General features: G+C 35.1%; 1 protein-coding gene across 1 annotated transcript in view; it reads right to left on the bottom strand.

Annotated features, from left to right (window-relative positions):
* Positions 1 to 19,419, bottom strand: part of CDH8 (cadherin 8) — a 135,775-nt gene that overhangs the window by 80,045 nt on the left and 36,311 nt on the right. The window contains exon 4 of the mRNA XM_065733133.1: positions 5,057 to 5,351. Within this exon, the coding sequence (XP_065589205.1) occupies positions 5,057 to 5,351 (295 nt within the window). The remainder of the gene's footprint in view (positions 1 to 5,056; positions 5,352 to 19,419) is intronic.

Genomic DNA, 19,419 nt, shown 5'->3' on the forward strand with positions numbered 1-19,419 from the left:
TGTACTTGTGCTTCTACCGTGCAAAGCAATCTAAAATAAATGTTCTGCTCTTGAAAAAATAATAAAAAATGATTGAATGATTTCTTTTACACAGTAGTGCAATCAAGGGCAAACTTTGGTCCAAAGGAAAACATTGCTAAGTAGTTGTGATCATTCCAAAACTGAAAACTGATATCCTGACTCAACCAAAACTCTAAACTTTTTCCAATAAAGACATTCTCCCAGGGTGAATAGTTTTCATGGAATCACTTAAGGACAGAGCTTTTTTCACTTTGTTAATATTTTCAAGTGTTAAAGGTGCATTTCTAGAGCACTGGCACGCAATGCCACCTATGTATGCTATTGCCCTTTTTCTGACTGACAGGGAAATTCTTAATATCTGGAAATTTTAAAAATGTGCCTGTTTACCTTAACTCAGACAACCAAGACATAATTCTCTTTGCTCATGGCTTTTGTTCTTTTTCCATCTGTGCCCTTTCTTATTTCACTAACACGTTTGTCACTCTACTTCTGTCTTGCCATCATTTAACATGACACCGGCTGTCTAAACATTCTTGTCTTTACCAGGAACAAAATCAAGACATTTCACTTCTCATTCCTCTTTTCTCTTTTCCTCATTTCATTCTTAATTCCCGAGGAAAAAAAAAAAAAAAAGGATCCTGAAGCTCTACTGCTGAGGACAATGTCTGCTTTTTCTCCCATTATCACTTCTGCAGTCTGTTTTCAGGGACATCATGGATCCACGAGAGGACAACACAGAAACAGAACACACTTATTTTCAATTTTTTCATTTTTCTCCTTTTCTGTAAAGGCTACAGGACTGGTCCCACTTACCCTTATGAATCTTATCTTTTAAGATTGCTCATTTATTTGCATAATATGCAAATGTTACAGGATTCCTCCTCCTAGAAGCTTAGCTGAATCTGTTTCTAAAAGGTTTTTAACTGGGTTTCGTTCCCTGAGTATCCTTTTCTATCTGAAAGTGATTAAACAAGATTTGTTGACAAATTATTTCTTCTTTGTGAAGTGCTATTGCACATCACAATGAAGTGATTCCATACATCTTGTTTTTTGGTCTTTAATTCCTCAAGAAAATTATTATCAGAATTAAAAGATTAAAATGTTCAATTTCAAATGAGAACATATTCCCCAAATGCATCATTAGCTTTCACAAGTCATCATTTTTGGAGCCGAGTTACAGATTTAAAATGCTAGATTATTTAGGAATTACTTTATTTGTTTGTTTTTGCTTTAAAGAAAAAGGAACACACGGATGAAATAAGGGAATATTCAGTTTTCCTCTCAAAATTTTTCCTGGAATGTACTCTGCTCCTTTTGCTCTTTAAAGGGAGAAATAAGTCATTTCAAAATAACTCTGAATACAGTGATGATACACATCATTCAGAAGGTGCGTGGGTGTGTGTTCTGTGAAGACAGCTGAAAAGTGAGCATCATTCCTACTGGAGATAACGCAGTGTGATGCTAATCATCTTTGCACCAAGTAGTGGGAACAAGCCATGCAAATCTATTTCTTTTGTCTTAGTAGAGAAGCAAGATTTTCCAGATATCACTAACAGATACTGTAAGAAACAAGGAGGCTGGATCACAGCCACATCAGTGTGATAACCTTATATTTAGGAATACAAACACACACATGCATATCACATTAGAAGATCTGCACTGTATCACGGTTTTCACATTCCTCCCTTTAGTATATCATTCATGTACTAGATATGCATGCAAAAATACCACTGACAAATTCGTATCTTCTAGCAAGCAACAAAAGAACATAAGACCAGTAACTGCTACATCACAGAGAACCTACCTGTTAGAGAAAGCATATTTTGTCAGAAGCTCAACATTATATTACAGAATAATGAACATTTTATTTGTTCATCTGTATTTTATGTATTTTTTTTCTACAGAGCTCCAAAATAAAATGCCTTGTACTGCATTCTCATCACATAAACACTATATATTTAGCATGTGATTTCCACTTCAATTTCAGGTAAGTCAGTTGTGATATAGCATTTTGAAGAAAAAAGAGGTTTAGCAGAACTATTCCTACCCTGAATAAGAACAGAGCCTAGTAATGACTGTGTTGTAGAAATGTCAAGGCTGAAATTGGCAGTGGGTGGAGATCTCTTTAAGGGGAATTAAGTAAGTGGATAATGGAGTGAAATACTGTTATTTTGAAAAAAAAAATCAAATTCTGAAAGGAAACAGAAGATTACTCATCAGCAATTCTAAATTAATTTTAAGAGGACTAACAAAATGTAAGGAAAGTTGAAATAATTTACAGAGTAAAGTGAAGTTCTTGATATTTCTATCTGTAAGGTACAGGACGAAGACAGAAGAGACATTAACAACAAAATTGGTAAAGATTTAACCTTCTCATCTTCAACTTCCAGCTTTGATGTTTGCTTCCATCAGTAAATAGGAGGTAAGCCTGACTGCACAGATTTTATGGTGATTTCTGACTCCAGTAATGCACGTATTCTCTGTTTTGAAGTGATAGTTCAAAAATTGTGTTTTTTTCTAAGAATGAGCAAAAATATATATTTTCTTTGTATTTGCTGAAGCAGCTTGAAAACATGCACCTCTAGGAATAGCATATAAAGAATATAAAAGGATCAGGCATAAAGATGCAAAATTTGCATAGTGTCAGCAATAAAGGAAATCATAAGAGCAGAAGTTAAAGAGAAAGATTAAAACTGGGAAAGCTTGATAGCAAAAAGATTGTAAAGGAAATGACTAAAGCTTGGGCTTCACATTTAGCAAAGCATGTTAGCTTAGGGAATACTGAATGGGGATGACTCCTGGAGCGTTTAAAGACAGGATTTATCTTGGCAGTTTCTGCCAGGAAAAACAGAAGGGTAATTGTGATGGAGCACTGGCACAGGCTGCCCAGAGAGGTGGTGGAGTCTCCTCTGGAGATGTTCAAGACCCGCCTGGACACCTACCTGTGCAGGTAGCTCTAGGGAGTTGGTCTAGAGAGCTGCTTTGGCAAGGAGGTTGGACTCCATGACCTCTACTGGTCCCTTCCAACCCCTACAATTCTGTGATTCTTTCCTCAAACATGGCAGGAACCAAGAAAAATACAGTTTTTCACTGAACTACGTCTGAAAATATGTAATTCCACATTTGTGCCTACTCCTGTGCTGCCTTGAAAACTTGGTCAAAAGCCAGTTTATTTTAACACAGACAGAGGCAGAATTTTGTGATAGATGACCTCTTCACTTGCCATCTCTTGCATTAATGTTTTACCTTGTAATCTCTTGCTTTCTTTTAAAATTCATGCTAACAAATGTACTACATTTTTACTCATCTGACGTTCTGTTAAGTTTCCTTTCATTGTTTTTTTTTAATCTCACTTTCTTCACAATGAATACTCCTTGAGAAGGGTCTTCTCCTTGCTAGGGATTATAAAATATTGCTCAAATGAGCAGATATAAATTATTTTTGTTGTAGTTTTTGTGATCAGAAACCATCTTTCTGCATCTGCATTTACTTTGTTTTCTTCCAAAAATTCCAAACTATTTCCATGAAGGATTAGCAGTCTTTAACTTTCCTTTTTCCTTCTCTTACCCTGTACTTTTTTTTTCTTTTTTTCTTTTTTCCTATTCAATTAATCCATTTTCTTGCCTAGGGCTTGGCAAAAATATCTTCTGAAAGCAGGTCCATATTATGTTTCAATTGCTGTATAATTAAAAGTGACTTCAGAAATTAATACTGTGCTTTTGTAAAAGAACTGACATGCAGACTTGAAAATACACATATCAGCTTCGCCACAAGTAATTTAATGCAACCAGGATATGAAAATTTGAAGGAGGAATGTAGATAAAAATATGAAATCTCCACTATCAGTCTAATCAGCACACCATGCTTTCATTTGAAAATGACCTGGCACTACTCACTGCACTGCACATGAGAAAAAGGATAATTCTGACTCCCCATATTGCTCCTCTTTTTATCCACAGTAACACTGAGAGGTGTTTTCAAAACTTTGATTGGTTTCCATTTTGTTTTCTAAAGTGAATTGGCCATCACAGATGTATCGAATTGGATGAAAAGCATATTACCCTCAACAAAAAATTTAAAAAAAAAATGTTAGAATTTACTTAAACATTCATGGTCAGATTTTGATGTCTTTGCTTACAGTGAATTCTTATATTACCCTGAAATTGACTCTTCTGGTTAATGAATTTACCACCCTTTTACTTTTGTGATGGCTACAGGAAATCTGCACTGGATATATGTGTATTTCAGTAGGGACTGAGAACCCAAGTAAACAAATATGTACGAAGAAGTAACTGTGAAAAAAAAAAGAAAAAGAAAAGAAACTAGTATATTAATCCATCAGGAAATAGATTCACACTAATCTGACAACATGAATAAATATAAGTAAAATGTACTAAGAGGATTATTTCCTACTCCTTTTTGCATCCCCACAATGTCTTCACAGGCTTAACTTCCCTTTTCATCAACTATTTCCATAGCAGTCTTTATATTCCCCTTCCATCTTCCCAACGGATCATATAGCTAATTAGTTAAGTCCATTCTGGAGCCTAAACATCAATTCCCAGACAAGGCATCTTTCAACTCAATGAATAACTGCAATTGCACTTACAGGAAAATAAGTATGTGTGTATCAACATACTTCAAGTTCTACATCTGTGTATGAAAATACACAAACAGATAATTAAGCATCAACAAAACATCAAGAGGATTAAAATGTCATGTCAGAACAAATCTTGATAAATCTTTCTCAGTAACAGTACTCAACCACAACATCGTAAGGGGAACATAAATTTAAACCATTAAAGTGCTGCTGGACAAAGAAAGACACATTAATACAGCTGTTAGTCATTTTTCTTAGTTCTAAGGGATTCTGCTATTGTGCTACAGATGAAATTTTTGGACAAGAAGAGATTTGAAAACATGCAAATTTATGCCATCAACATAATACATAACTTATTCATCAAAAACTCAATGATATACTGTCATATTTTAAATTGCAAGAGATGAAAATTGGTTGATGTTTAGTCATACATACCAACAACAGACATCTCTGGAACTGTAGCATGATAAGGACCATCAACAAACTCTGGGGCATTGTCATTGATGTCTTGAACCTTTATAATGAATTCTGAAGGAGGCTCCAGAGGTTTGTTTGTGTCCCTGTCGACTGCTTGAGCTGTTAGAGTGTACTCAGCTTTTTCCTCGCGGTCAAGCCTTTTCATTGCATGAATGTCTCCTGTCTTGTCATTGATCACAAAGATAGTTCCAGCACCATCTCCTGACAGTATATACTTGATTTTGCTGCTGCCAGGATCCAAGTCTGTATGTAACTAAAAGGAAAAATAAACATTTTAGATATAGAAATTACATCTAGGTGGTTTTTATTTTTCCATTTATATATATATATTTTGCAGTGGTCTAACAATACATTTTGTCAAGCTATTCTTTTGTACTTAAATCTTAGCTCCAGTGATCCATACCTCAGTTTGAATGCACAAGGAGAATAGGGATTTGTATGCATACTAATCAAAAGTAAATGCAATCATAGGCATAATTAGACTTTCTCCTTAAAAAGCAGCTGTTACATATATTTTAAATCCTTGCTCTAAAATTTAAATGTCTTCAAAACTATTATCAGGCAAAATGAACAAGCACAGTGTCCTCAACTGAATAGACTGAAGGTTGAATGAAGAATCAACAATAATGCATATTTTAATCTAGCTGCTCACTTTCAGGTATTGCTTTCATCTTGTTTTCAAGTGACTTAAAATGGCTGAACTCTGGCATCTATGCAAATGTTTCAATGGATAGCATTTCAGAATTTTTGAAGTACATCACAAGTCAGTTGTTAGCTAAATTTAAAAGGTTCTATCATTTCTTCTGAAATACTTTTAAAGCAAGTTTCCAGAAATGTAAGAAAAACCCTTACATACTTCTTCCAATTTTCCTCAGTTCCTCAAATAGAAGAAATAATACCATTATTTGGCTTTTCAAAAATCAGGTTGAGATTATAAGAACCTGAAACAGTATAAGAAAAGCAGGTATTTTGATTTTTTCTTTTGTTTTTGTTGTTTTTAGTTAAAGACCTAAAGCGAACACTAAAGAAAAGTCTTCTACTGATTTTATGTGAAGTCAAGGCCTACATGTCAGATTATCTCCAATAATTTTTAATTTGCAAGGGCATGTGCACTAAATGCTAGACCAAACATTTTCATGTAAATACATTAAAAATACAGGATAATAATTTAAGAACAGAATAATAATGTTTTAAGTACCATTTTCTGTAAAATCCTACACACCTAACATGGATATTAAGAACAAGTGAATAATACAGCATTACAAATGCATATTGTTTTATAATTTCTTCTCTCTACTTCACAAAAAGTATTCTAAAGTAAATATGTATAACCTCTTTAGGATGGCTGCAATGTGACTTACAGCTACAACCACACTTGTTCCTGTTTGCCTATTTTTCTGTAGACAGCTCAGCAGAAGTTGTTGCTGGCTATGTATCTTAGTCTTCAATGGAAAGCACTTGTTGCTGTGAGCTGGAAGTGTTGTCACTTGGTATAAGAACTAGCATGGACATATTAAAATTGGAGTGAAAATAAGACTTGTAGACTTGGCTACAGTCAAGCAACAAGTAGATTGTGTCATACCACAAGTAGGCACTGCAGATAGTTGGTCATAAACAGTCACTTCTGAAAACTGGCTGCTTAGTATCAAGAGCTTAGAAAACTCATTAACAGCACATTTTTAAAAGAGATCTCACACTGTTGCAACAGACACAGCAGAGAAGGGCAGACACATCTGATTTTCCAGCTGATCTGATATATACATACAAGATCTTGTATGTATAGTGCAATGCTCTGCAATAATAGCAGATTTCCCTTTCTAAGAATGTAGCCTCATCTTTGATTTGCTGAGCAACATATTGTTACCAAATCAACATTTCAAAAAAAACAAAACAAAACAAAACAAAACAAAAAAAAAAACATTTTAAAGCAGTTTAACTGCCTGTGAATATGACTCAGTCCAGTTCACTCTTCCTACCCACTCCACGTGAACATACACATGGATTTTAAGTGACAGCAGAGTCCTTTGTTGTTGTTTTTTTCCTTACTGTAGTTGCAATCAATTTTTGCTTCACAACTGTCAACACTATCAAAGTTACATTAGCTAAAGTTAACAGCACACTCCTGCAGATTGCTACTGCAGTTCTGTCTGCTAAGTAAGATATATTTATAAAAAAAGTCTTAAAGATTATTGTCCTTATGTGAGGGATTACACTTGATCTAGGTAACATAAACGTTTATTTCCAGAGCTCCAGAACCTGTCAAGATCAATCCAGAGTCTATTTGTGTTTTAAACAGATTGTTTATACTTTAAGCATCTGTTTGATCTCTGAATAAAATCTATATGTTATTAACATTGCATATGAGGGTTTTGGCAGAATAGTCTTAGCTGAATTACAGTGATGTCATGTCACAACATTGTCAGGACACACACAGCTCAGTAAAGCAATTGGGAACACCTCCAGTTCACCCAAGTACATAAAGTGTTAAAGTGAAAAATTGTATTTTGAATATCTAAGGCAACACTGGCTGGATAAAATAGGTATTCCACATCGATATTTGAGAATGCACTAAAATCCTGCAATTTACTATCTGCTAAGTAGGAGATACTGCCAATATAATCTCCAGTGTAAGTTTTACCCATATTATACAATAGAAGTTATGGTTCATAAACCAGATCTGGGATAAAGGAAAGTAAATTAGTAAAACCTTTGTAGCACTAGCAAGATTCTAGTCATAATCATCTATCTATCTAACTATATATCTATCTACCTATCTATCTATCTGATTAGTATTTACTGTTTCTTCTAGTAAGTTGAAGTGCTTTCAATCAAAATAAAGAAATATATTGCTATTTGAAATACTAAAAAATGAAGAGCTAAACATTAAACAAAAAGTGGAAGGACTGGAAACATTTCATAATGTTATAATCTAAACTGAGTCTGATCAGTGGAAAATCAGTTTTTTACTCACAGATTAATGATGGCAAAAAAGTTTTATTTCTGTAATAAAAAACAAGCCATACACATGGCATTTACTGAAATCATATGTACTCACAGTGGGCATCTCAGCTGATACATTAAAAGATCTTTTCTAGGTTTTGAAGTTCTTAGACCTTACTAACTAAAATATTCTAATAAACGACCTCTAGAAAAGCCATATGTTCAAAACAATTTCATTATTTAATTTAAGACTAAAATGTCATTGTCTTCGTACAAAGTTAGAATTTCACTTCAGTTCTATGTTTTAAGCCAGAAAGCATAATATATGCTTAACAAGTAGCATTTCCAATCTTCTACCCATTGGGAATGATAATTTACAGGCATTGTCAAGCTTCAGCAAGCTGCATTCATGCAAAGGTTAAAGATCATTAAACACATAATTATATGAGGTTAAGGTGAGTGATACAGAGACATAATGAATATGATAAATGAATATCAGTTTCTGTAAAAAAAGCATCACAAATGTGGTAAATGTGAAACTGCCTTTCCACATTCTAGCTTCATTTGTTGTGCCTATGCTTGAAAGTTGACCTCCTGTTTTTCAGGGCACTACTGAGAAATTAAGAAGAATTTCTATTTAAAATACAGGGAGAAATCTGTAGCTAGTCCCTATGTTTCACTGCTCATGAGTATGCCAAAATGAATGGGAAAACTATGTTTACTGAAAACTTCAATATATTCAGTCAGTCTCATTCAATTCCTTTATGTGAAATTCAGTTAATTAGACTACAAAGGAAGTGGTATCTTCTTCCTCCATTTCTGCCCTGGCTGTGGGACTATAAAAATCAAACATCTTTCCCCTAAAGTAGCACACACACCCCATCACCCAAATTGTGCATTGATTTATGGCAACAGGAGAGGTTTTGGACCCTCTCCTAGTGTTAACTGTTATGCAGATGCACTGTATCATTACCCAGCTAATGGCTACCATGAGCCTCAAGCATAGGCTCTCTCCAAAAGTATGAACTTCACACAGAATGAACCCTATAGACACTATTAATTCCTTTGTTATTCTTTGTTATAGATAATGAAGTTAGTATTAATGGTAACAACACACCCAGTGTACTACCACAAAACTAACATTTTCACTAATATTGATTTTGTATCTGAAAGTATTGTGAACATATTATTCAAATATATAATCTATGTAGTCTCCCATGCACATACATTAAAAACATGCATAATCACAATCAGTGCAAGAGAACTGCAGATGCAAATCTTACACAGAGAGATTCTTTAGATTACTCTGAAACAAAACAAAAACAAAACAATACCTTGAGAATATTAATCATATTAAATAGACTTTTTCTACAGGGAATCATTATATTTTCAACCACATTTTCTTAAGAAAAACTTCGTTCAAAATGAGGCACACAGCCAAGAACTTAATGTGTGGACCAAAACTACAGAAGCTTCAAGCAAGGTTTGTGAAAATCTTTCACAGTTCTGGGCACACAGTGAGATTTGAGTCCTTTCTGCAGATTGAAACTGTCTCACCTGCTCTCTGTCAGCTACCTGGCAAATCAACAGTAGTCAAAACAACAGCTCGCTCAGCACAATAAGTGTCACATTCAAGCCATGTGCTCACCATCAGGAAAGCATACAACACACTTGACTCTGGTCCATATCCAGAATGAGTAGAAGAGGTGGGTGACTGGCCTTTGTGTAGAATCAGGCATTTGGAGAAGTGATGTGTAGCTTGATACAGACGAGCACATAAAGAGACGCATCATCAAGGGAGAGAGTTGTAATCCTTTTATTTTTATATTAATTTAAAAGTACAAATATATCAAAATTCACAAAAATCTACACGCTAGAAAAACACCCCTGGATGTTTTTAACTAAGAAAAAAAGAAGGCAGAACTATGTACTCAATTTTTTATTTGAGTTTGTTAGAAAGTAATTAATTTATCTTCATATACATACAAGGGAATTATCTTTTCCTTGTTTCAAGAGAAAAGGCATAATATGTCCATACAGCTTCATTTTAGAATTTGCATCATTTTTCTTGTTCCTAATTCAGGATTTTTTTTTTAAGGATATAATTAGAGATTCACTGATTTTCACCAGATGTTACACAGATTCGCATACAACACACCTACACTATCCTAATGTTATTTCTCTGTTCCTTGCAATAAAATTCCTCATTTTTGAAGTAGGCCCTGTTTAAGAAAGACACTTCTTAGTTTTTATGACTCTTACTCAAAACCACTGAGTTATAAGAAGCTCTACTTCATTCTGTAAGAGTATGGAACTATTTGAGTGGATTTTACAATCATTTATAAATATTAAAGCTTACAACAACTGTAATGCACTTTACAAATTATGTATTCTTTCTGCATGAGACTGTTCAGTCATTTTTCTAACAATGTGAACAACATTAGGTCTTACAGAAGGTTTTTGTGTCTTGTTGACAAGTTCTGCCTCATAACAGACAATCAGCACATTCACTGATGACTCTGATTAAAAAAAAAAAACCAAACAACAACAATCATAATTAAACTGTTATAGATACCATCAATTCATTTCCATAACACACAGAATTAATAAATCAAATGTGATGTAAACTAATAGAATGTTCCATTTTCTCCATGGACGGCCTAGTCCCATCTTTAGTAACGTGAATTATAGCTGCACAATGGGGAAAACCAAAATATTCTGCATTATTATTCAAGGTAATGACAAAATGGGGATCAGGCTTGATGTACCTGACATAATGTCAGTACTTGGAACACTTTCAGAAAGGAGACAGACATGTCCATGGATGATAAAGGTTTCATTTAAGATATGAGAATCATGTAACTTGAAGCCTCTAGAGTAACTGTCAAAATTCATTGCTGCTCACACATCTCAGCTGCAGTTTTGTAACCATATCCAAAGAGAATTAAAGCAATAATATCCCTAACACCTTCACTTAAGTGTGAAATAACTGCTTTTGTCTGCCTCAGTTTCCTACTGTGTCATTTGAGGATCTTTGATTCCAGAAGGTTTCTTTTATGTTTTGGTTTATTCTTTGTTACTGTTTTTTTTTTTTCTACTGATTTGTTACTTTTCTCTCTGTTTGTATTCATAATGCAACTGTGCACAAACTGTTTTTTTCTGCTTACCTATTATTATTGTCTTATAATACAACAGAGTGGACTACTGTTAAAATCTGGAAACAAAACTGGGATCTAAGAATCTGTTCAGTGACTACGAGCAACTGATTCAAGAAAAGAGTTGAGCAATCTGATTGAATCTTGATGGTAAGTCTTTCCTGGTTAGAGCACCACTGACCCTTTCTGTACATCTGTCACGTATGATCTTCATCATCAGGCAGAATTCATCATTTTTAACATATATTTTCACTGAACATCTTGGTAGGAAAATGATAGCTACCCTTGCTTTTTCAAAAGATAGAAACAGGAAGAAACAAATCCACCTTCAGTTTCACAAAAGATCATATCGGGAAAAATACACTGAGCCCATAAGAACTGCCCAAGCCATTCCTAAAGAGCTCTACATATTTACCTCCACTTAACCACAGTACTAATTTTTAATTAAAATAGTTATGTAGTACTGGCACTGTTTAACAGAAGAATCCTGCCAGAGAAACTCCCTAAGAGGGAGGAAGCTGTGCCCTCAGACACACAGTCTTCCCCAATCAAATATTTTTCTTCAGTGGTTGTGATGGCAACAAAGACAAGATAATCTATTTCTACTCTTTGCTATCTTCATTCCAGTCTTGGTTTGATTTTTCTGTATTTATTACATACCTTGTTTCTTCTGAATCCTTATGTTAAGCCAGATGATAACTAAGGCTTTCCATTTCCTTTGCTCTGGCCTTGGTCCTTTCCATTTGGGGATACCATCTGTCTCCCCTTCTGTCCTGAGAACGCAGCCACCATGTATGACCTGTGTCCCACTACAGCTTGGACTGTTGCCTTTCCTTGCTGCTTTCTGCAGCAATTTAATGCCCAAGTGTCCCATGTCAAGTGGCCTCAGATGCTTGGCACCTTTTTGTAGTTGGCTTACTGCCTAGAGTTCATGTAACTATTTCTGAACCCAGACTGCTGTTCCTTCCTTGTGTTCTGCAACACACAACCCTCCAGCAAACAGGTCTTGATTTTTTAGCCCAGCTGTTTCTGATAGATGGAAACAATGATATTGTGTCACATTATCAAACAGGAAATTTATATGTGGTTTTAGTCATGTAAAACATTTTCTCTTCTGTGTCTTTACGGGGAAAAATATCGTCTCAGTCATTTCCTACTGTTGTTGGTGAATAATTCCAGTACTTCAGGCATTACAATTAACAGTGCCTCCTACTGTTGTCACTCTTTTCCCACTTCAGTGACATAGCAGTGAAGCTATTACCTCCTGTCCCCAACTTTCCAGTCCTGACTGTAGTTCTTACAAGTCCTACTGTAGTTTCTGCTACCACTAAGATGGTGTGAGGTTTCCAAACAAGACTTCAGAAGGCTGTTCGATTTTGGTTGCTAATTCCTGATGCCAGCAAGGCCTGTCTTGGTTCTCTTCTCCACACAGACAAAAGATGGGAAAGGCTGTAAAAATAATGATCTGTGGGAATTTCCCATACAAAGTGACAGCCAGAGGTTAGGCAGTTTCTATATACCAAATCTTTCTAGTTGGTTCCTTTAATCATCATCCTCTTATTCACACTGTTCTAAGCTTTTCCTCCACATTGTTTGAGCTGTATTTTTCCTTTCCTCTTTAAAACCTTATTATACCTTGCTATACTTCATTCTCAGACAGAGTATGTGGCACTTGAGCACTAAGACCTCTTTATGTTTTTGAAATGATTTTCTCAAGTGAATGTTAAAATGATATCTTATAATGCATACTCTTAGGTTTGCATAAAACGAATAAAAACATTAATCACTGCATACCCACAGCAGTAATTTGAAGCCTTCTTGCAAAATCCGTCACTCTAGACAAGCTATATCCTAGATCAGTGAAAGCAGAACAAACTGTAGTAGGACAGTTTGGTCAAAGGTGAATGAATATTTCTATTTATTTGTGCATATTTAAGTTGTCACGATTTTATAATCTTCCAAGGCTCTGCTTTCAGCTGCTTTGACCACACTGGCTTTTGAACATGCTTAGCATGCAATGATTAGCAGGACCCCAGCAATAATATGTTTAACCTGTCTTCCTTTTCAATGCAAATATTTCAAATTCATTCAGAATGCAGAATACATTATGTTATTTAATAACATTATAAAAATACTGGAATGCATTAAAATATCATTTTGAAGGTTGTTTTTCAAACTTAAGAAGACTTAGAATACTTCAGTATCTGAACAGAAGGAAGTAAATACTCTGTCTGAAACCACATGATGTGTAAATCTGGCAGTGCAAATAGAAAGCTCTTCTTAAGCAATTGGCTGTCAAACATCCACAGAGCAGAAATATAAACATAGCTATGCAGCCAGCTTTGAGCTAAAATTGAAAACTGTTGAGAAGGTAACAGAGTGAAATGATGAGAACTGAAAAATTAAGTTGTGAGTACCTACATAATGATTCTTATAAATTATCTGCTCTCATGTGGTAACTTATCTTTTCAGTGCACTTACAATAACCTGTGACCTATGGACCCGGGTAAATATAAGCTTTTTCTCACACACACTAAACAAACAAACAAACAAATAATCAGGTTATTTGGAGTGTGAAAATAGACATTGCAAGGAAATGCTACAAAGCAAGTTTCTTAAAACACGTCAAACCAAATAATAGCTCTTCTGAGATGCTATGTTTCTGGTTACATACTATCATCAGAGCACTATTTACAAGAATTAATAGATACAACATGGATAATTTGATTATTTTTCCACATTCTCTTGCAGTTGTACGTTCATAAGAGATAACTTATTCAGAATTGTTATTCAGAAGAATTTGTTTGAAAAGAGTTACTATGATTTTATGTATTTTCACAAAAAATTGTCACATCACTTGTGTTGTCTCCAAAGTTCCCTAATGGAATTTCTCGTGCATTTCCACCAAGTCACGCATTCTTGTGAATATCTTACAAACTGATTTATGAATATGATGTCTCATGAAACAATTTGAAATGCTATTCAATTTGAAATATTCTGTAAGCCAACAGAGATAGATCACAGCTTCTGTCTACGTTAATGTTTTTTCTGAAAGAACTGACAGAAGAGTGGAGAACAGAAAACATTCCACTCGATATGCAGAAATAACTGCAGTCATTGCAGCATAGTTTTACATTCTGTAATGTATCTGATTCTTTAGCAACTTTTATTGAGTCCTGCAGTCCCTTTCTCAGTACATGTGGTGACTAAAGTATCAGTAACATTTATCACTTTTTTTTTTTTTGGCACATCAGTTAACCCGACCTGTTTCGAATGAATAAAAAATAGCAGTGCTAGGACTGTAAGTGTGGGCAGTTTCTGGAGTATTTGTGTCATTTGATGTAAACATCTAACCTGCCTGTAATTTAAAATATCCAAAATCTGGAGTCCTATGAATTATCAGAGAAGAAATGCTGGCTCGTGATGATTACAGATAGACTGTATACAAACCAGTATCATAAAAGCTGTACATGTGCAACATACGTCAAAATCAAAATAGCTTGAATCCATACAGGCTTATCAGTGATTTAGACTAGACTTTCATCCAAAATGTCTGTGCTCGTGGTGAAGACTACAGTGGGAGGCTGCAGAAGACATCTGTACTAATTTAATGACAGTTGAATCACTGTCAGATTTCTCTACCCACACAATCTCGATAGTGCTCATATCACTCTGTGGGCACAGAACAGCCAAAAAACATATGGTTGTCTCCCTACTCAGCTGTCCTTCTCAATTCTCCAATAGGGAATTCTATCAAAGGATAGGTGACCAGCTAGCCTATCTTTTCAAGTGAATGGTGGAGAAGATGCACAATACTCAGTTAATTGAAGTTAACACGCAGAGGAACATATGATTTCTCAGGACCTCTTTTCAACTGATGAATGGATTCCCCCACACTCGAAGAGCTGCTTATAGACATCCATCTAGAGAATACAATACCTGAAAAAGGAATAGCAAAGGAGAGAAACAGCTGCATAAGGTAGACCCTTGAAGATCTCCAAGGACTCTGCTGAGATACTTATTCTAACACACACAGAAAAATCCTTCAAAAAGCTGAGAAAGGGTATAATGTTGAGCAATGAGTTATATAAATGATCCAAATGATAATCTAGATACAAGAATGACACAAAATCCTACTATCTTATGTACATTGCTTGCTGCTTATCTGAAGGAAGTTTACTAAACTAAGAGGAAAACCAAATGACATTTAGTTAACTGCGTAGTTGACTGCTGTGGAGTCAGTACTCATCTACAGATAATGCTACTTAATTGCTTTTATTACAGTAGCACATAGAGATACTTGTTGAAAGGCAGTGAGGAAGAATAGACCCAGAACATTTCAGAAATGTGTTTCCGAGACACTGTCTAGTTTCTGCAATTAATGCCTACAGATGCAGTATGGCTCAAAACACATAGAAAAATTAGAGTGAATTCTGAATACTAAAGTATCTAAAATAGGTGTGTTGTTGTTGCTATTTTTGCATCTGTATGGTTTTTGAAGCTGATCTAAGGACATAGCAACTTGACAGGAGTACCTTTGTCTGAAATTTCCAGGGATAGCGGACAAAATTCTGTATTTGAAACATATGGAGCTATAAAGATATAACACCAAAGACTTCCTCTGAAAACAAATAAATAAACAAACAAAAAATGCACCAAAGGTTGTGAAATGCCAAAATCAAGGTTGCTGAGTTCAATCTTGCCTTCATCCAACTTCCAGTAACTTCCACACTCATCTTGAGGTATTTGATTAGCTTCCTTAGGTCCTAACCTGTCCCACTCTGCATGGCTTCCCCATGCTTCTTTGCCATTATCTACACATTTGTATGGCTCATCCCAAAAATAACAGTGAAAAGTTAAAATTCTGAAGCTTTCTAGGGAAGAGAGCAGAGACTGGTTAACTGGTTAGGGGTTGGCCTTCCTGATGAATGGCCCAGAAATCACGCACCTGGGATGCTTTGCCTGACTAATGCTTGGAAACATTTTTCCACTTGATATTCTAGCAGCGCAGACACAGACAGCCTTGTCTCCTGCACATTGTCTTTTGAGAACTTGAATGAATCACTTCTCAGTATTCTGGTTTTCCAAGTTAACAAATTCCAGTTAAAAATTCATTGAAAATTTGCCTGACCAGTTCTAAACAATATCTGCTGTATTTTCAGCAGGTGAGATTCTTATGGCATGCTATTTCTGATATCTGTTTTTTCATTCAAATTATGATTCCATAATTCATAGTTCCATTAAAATCAGAGTTTACCACTAGCCTAATTTTAATACTTTTCTGATAACTAATACATCAGGTTTAACTGACTTTAATATAAACTAGATAAATAATAAGATTAACAATTATCTGACTGTGAGATAATAAAGTGTTGAAAATAGCAAGACCTTGAAATAAAGTAAAATATTTGAGATTATTTACCAAGTCAGTAAAGCTGCCTTTTCACATTTACTCAGAATATAGGAAATAGAATATTTTGTTTGCCTTTGGAGATGAGATCATTGGGCATGTAAATGAACACTGATGACAAAGTTAACCGGAAAGATAATCTTCTGTACTACATTCTTCAGCAGAATATTACAAGTATAAATGCACTGTTGCTCAGATCTTATGTAGATATTCTGACACTAAAACTGATACAGGTAACAAGCATGTGTCCCTTCAGAAAATGTTGCTTTTTTTTGAAACAGGCCGAGATCACAGACGATCAAAATATCCTGCTGTGGTTGCTTAAACCAAATCTTTTCCTCCCTGCCATACTGAAATTTTGAAGTCACATTAAATATCTCATTACAGACCACAATTGGTTTCTGACTTCATATACTCCTATCAGGTATACTATAGTTCCCTGTCTCAGCTGTGACAGTTTCAATAACAGGTAGTTTATCTCAGAAAACAAAACAAAACAAAAGATAAAACAACAACAACAACAACAACAACAAAACAGAAGCCCACAGGAGGGGAATGCTGAAAGCCATAATCTTCTCCAATGTGGTGTATATCTGGTTTTGATTATACAGCATCATGTCAGCAATGAGGGTAAACAGGAAAACCCAAAAGATTCTCCAGTTTCCTTTTCTTTTTCATTAGGTGATATGAGAAAGTATGATGCTGTGGTAAAACAGGGCAAAATACTATTTGCAAGAAAAAAACAATTAATCTGAATATAACCACGTTCTTTTAACCAGCACAAAACCCAAGGAATCTCAACCTGACAAAGAGAGAATAGAAAAAAAGAGCACAACACTTTCAGGGGAATGCAACTCATACATTTCCTATAATAGGATAGGAATTCATAGGAGAAGCAGAGTCCCTGAGAGAGCTATAAGCTCTGCTTTTGTTTCATATATTATTGATATGCAGGTTTAAGAAACAGTTTCAAAAGTCTGCAAAAATCCAGAACGACTGAAAAATTCTCATGCCTGTCAACTGTTATGAATAGACAGATCATGAACAGAGCCTTACAGATTAGTTGCATTTGTAGAGACTTCAACATGCATAAATGCTGCTAGAATTCAGCAGTTAAATATTAGTTCCACTTCTTTACCTGTGAATACCATTAATTTCTTAAAATTAACCTGTTACTTTAAGCCTTTGTACTCTTTTTGCTATCATGGTCAGCCTCTATTCAGTCCAGTGCTAACAGTTTGATGAATACTGTATTAATCTTAACCTTCTCTATACCCGAACAGAATGTGCGAGACAATGAAAGATAGTGGAGACACTGTATATACACAGAAGAACTTCAATATAAGAGTCAAATAATTAAAAATCTGACAAATGAAATTATGCAGATTAGGTTGTATATGGTAAAGGAAAATGCAAAAAAAAATTTGCAAGAAGCCACTATCTAAAGCATGCTATACTGTCAAGAGATAAAAAACGATATTCATATTTCAACTTTCTTCTATCCATTGACATACAGTCCCAGAAGGATGTAGGTAGTGAAAGACAATAACCAAACCAGTTTGGAGAATGAAAAAATGAAACAAAACATAGGATAGAAATTAATCTAGTGTAGACAAATGCTTAAACAGAGAGGGAAGAAAAATTATGTAAACGTCCAGTATAAGGTTCATAAAAACCACATACCAGAAATTTATAAGACAGCAATTCAAATCTTACTACAGAGAATGAATCTCAACTTCCAGATGTCAGTTTACTGATTACAAGACGGGTTTTTCTCTGATTACAGAAGCCTTGAAAATACCTACAAAGTGAAGGAAGTAGTCCCCAACAACCTCTGTGTGCTTGTGATAATATTCACTTTATTCATTCTTCATTCGTTTGCTAAATACTTTTCCTTTCTTTTTCCTGTTCTTACTTATTAAAGGAGGGGCTAGGTGAAAAGGCAGAATAAATGAGATTTGACAGCAACTGAATTTTTAAGCCTGTGTGGAGAAATGCTGGAGAAGGTCCCTCACCACCAAAAGGGTAGGAGGTTGCTCGATGCAAAGAAGTTCATGCAAGAAATCTAAATGAGAATACACACTTCTGAAAGGTGAGCTACAAGATGTTTGCAATGATAACGAATTTCAACAGTTTCTCTGATTATAGATGAGAGCTAATGAATGGATACAGAATATGAGATCAACAGAAAGCCTTCAATACTGACACTTCATACTGATAGACCAAGCAAAGAATCATCATCAAACTGGCCGTGTCATTCAGCCCCAGGAGGCAATATTGGATGTGGTCATGCATCCAGAACACCATCAGTTTACTTGGTGCTTTCCATGTAACAGTGATGGTCTGTCATTTATCTTCCCCAGTCAAGATAACATTATTGGCATCTTAGTACTAATGCATGGAGACTGTGTAAGTTATTTCACCATCTGAGGATATTACCTCAGAAATTAAAATGGCATTGTCACACTGTCATTAAGCGGAATTTAGTTCTAATTCTCACTCCTCCAGTGGAGAAACACAGTCACAGAAATGAAGAGGTCCAATATTCAGAACAAACCAAGTATTTGAAGGTCCTCAGGACAGATGCTCAAGATCACTAACAGGCCTTAGCCAAAATTCTGCCTGCATTTTTTGAACAAGAGTTAAGAATCAGTGACACTCAGCCATTGCACCTGCAGATTACTGAAAAGTTCATTTAGGAAACAAATAGAGGATGGGGAAAAGAATAGTGATGCATTTTTCCTGAATCTTTCCTGACCCAAATGCTTTAAAGTTATCCTACATTCAACGTTTATACCTGCACAGGCATTGATTAC

The sequence above is a fragment of the Cyrtonyx montezumae genome, unplaced genomic scaffold (genome assembly GCF_038088225.1).
Source record: "Cyrtonyx montezumae isolate F1298 unplaced genomic scaffold, pur_monq_1.0 scaffold_17, whole genome shotgun sequence".
Classification (NCBI taxonomy): domain Eukaryota; kingdom Metazoa; phylum Chordata; class Aves; order Galliformes; family Odontophoridae; genus Cyrtonyx; species Cyrtonyx montezumae.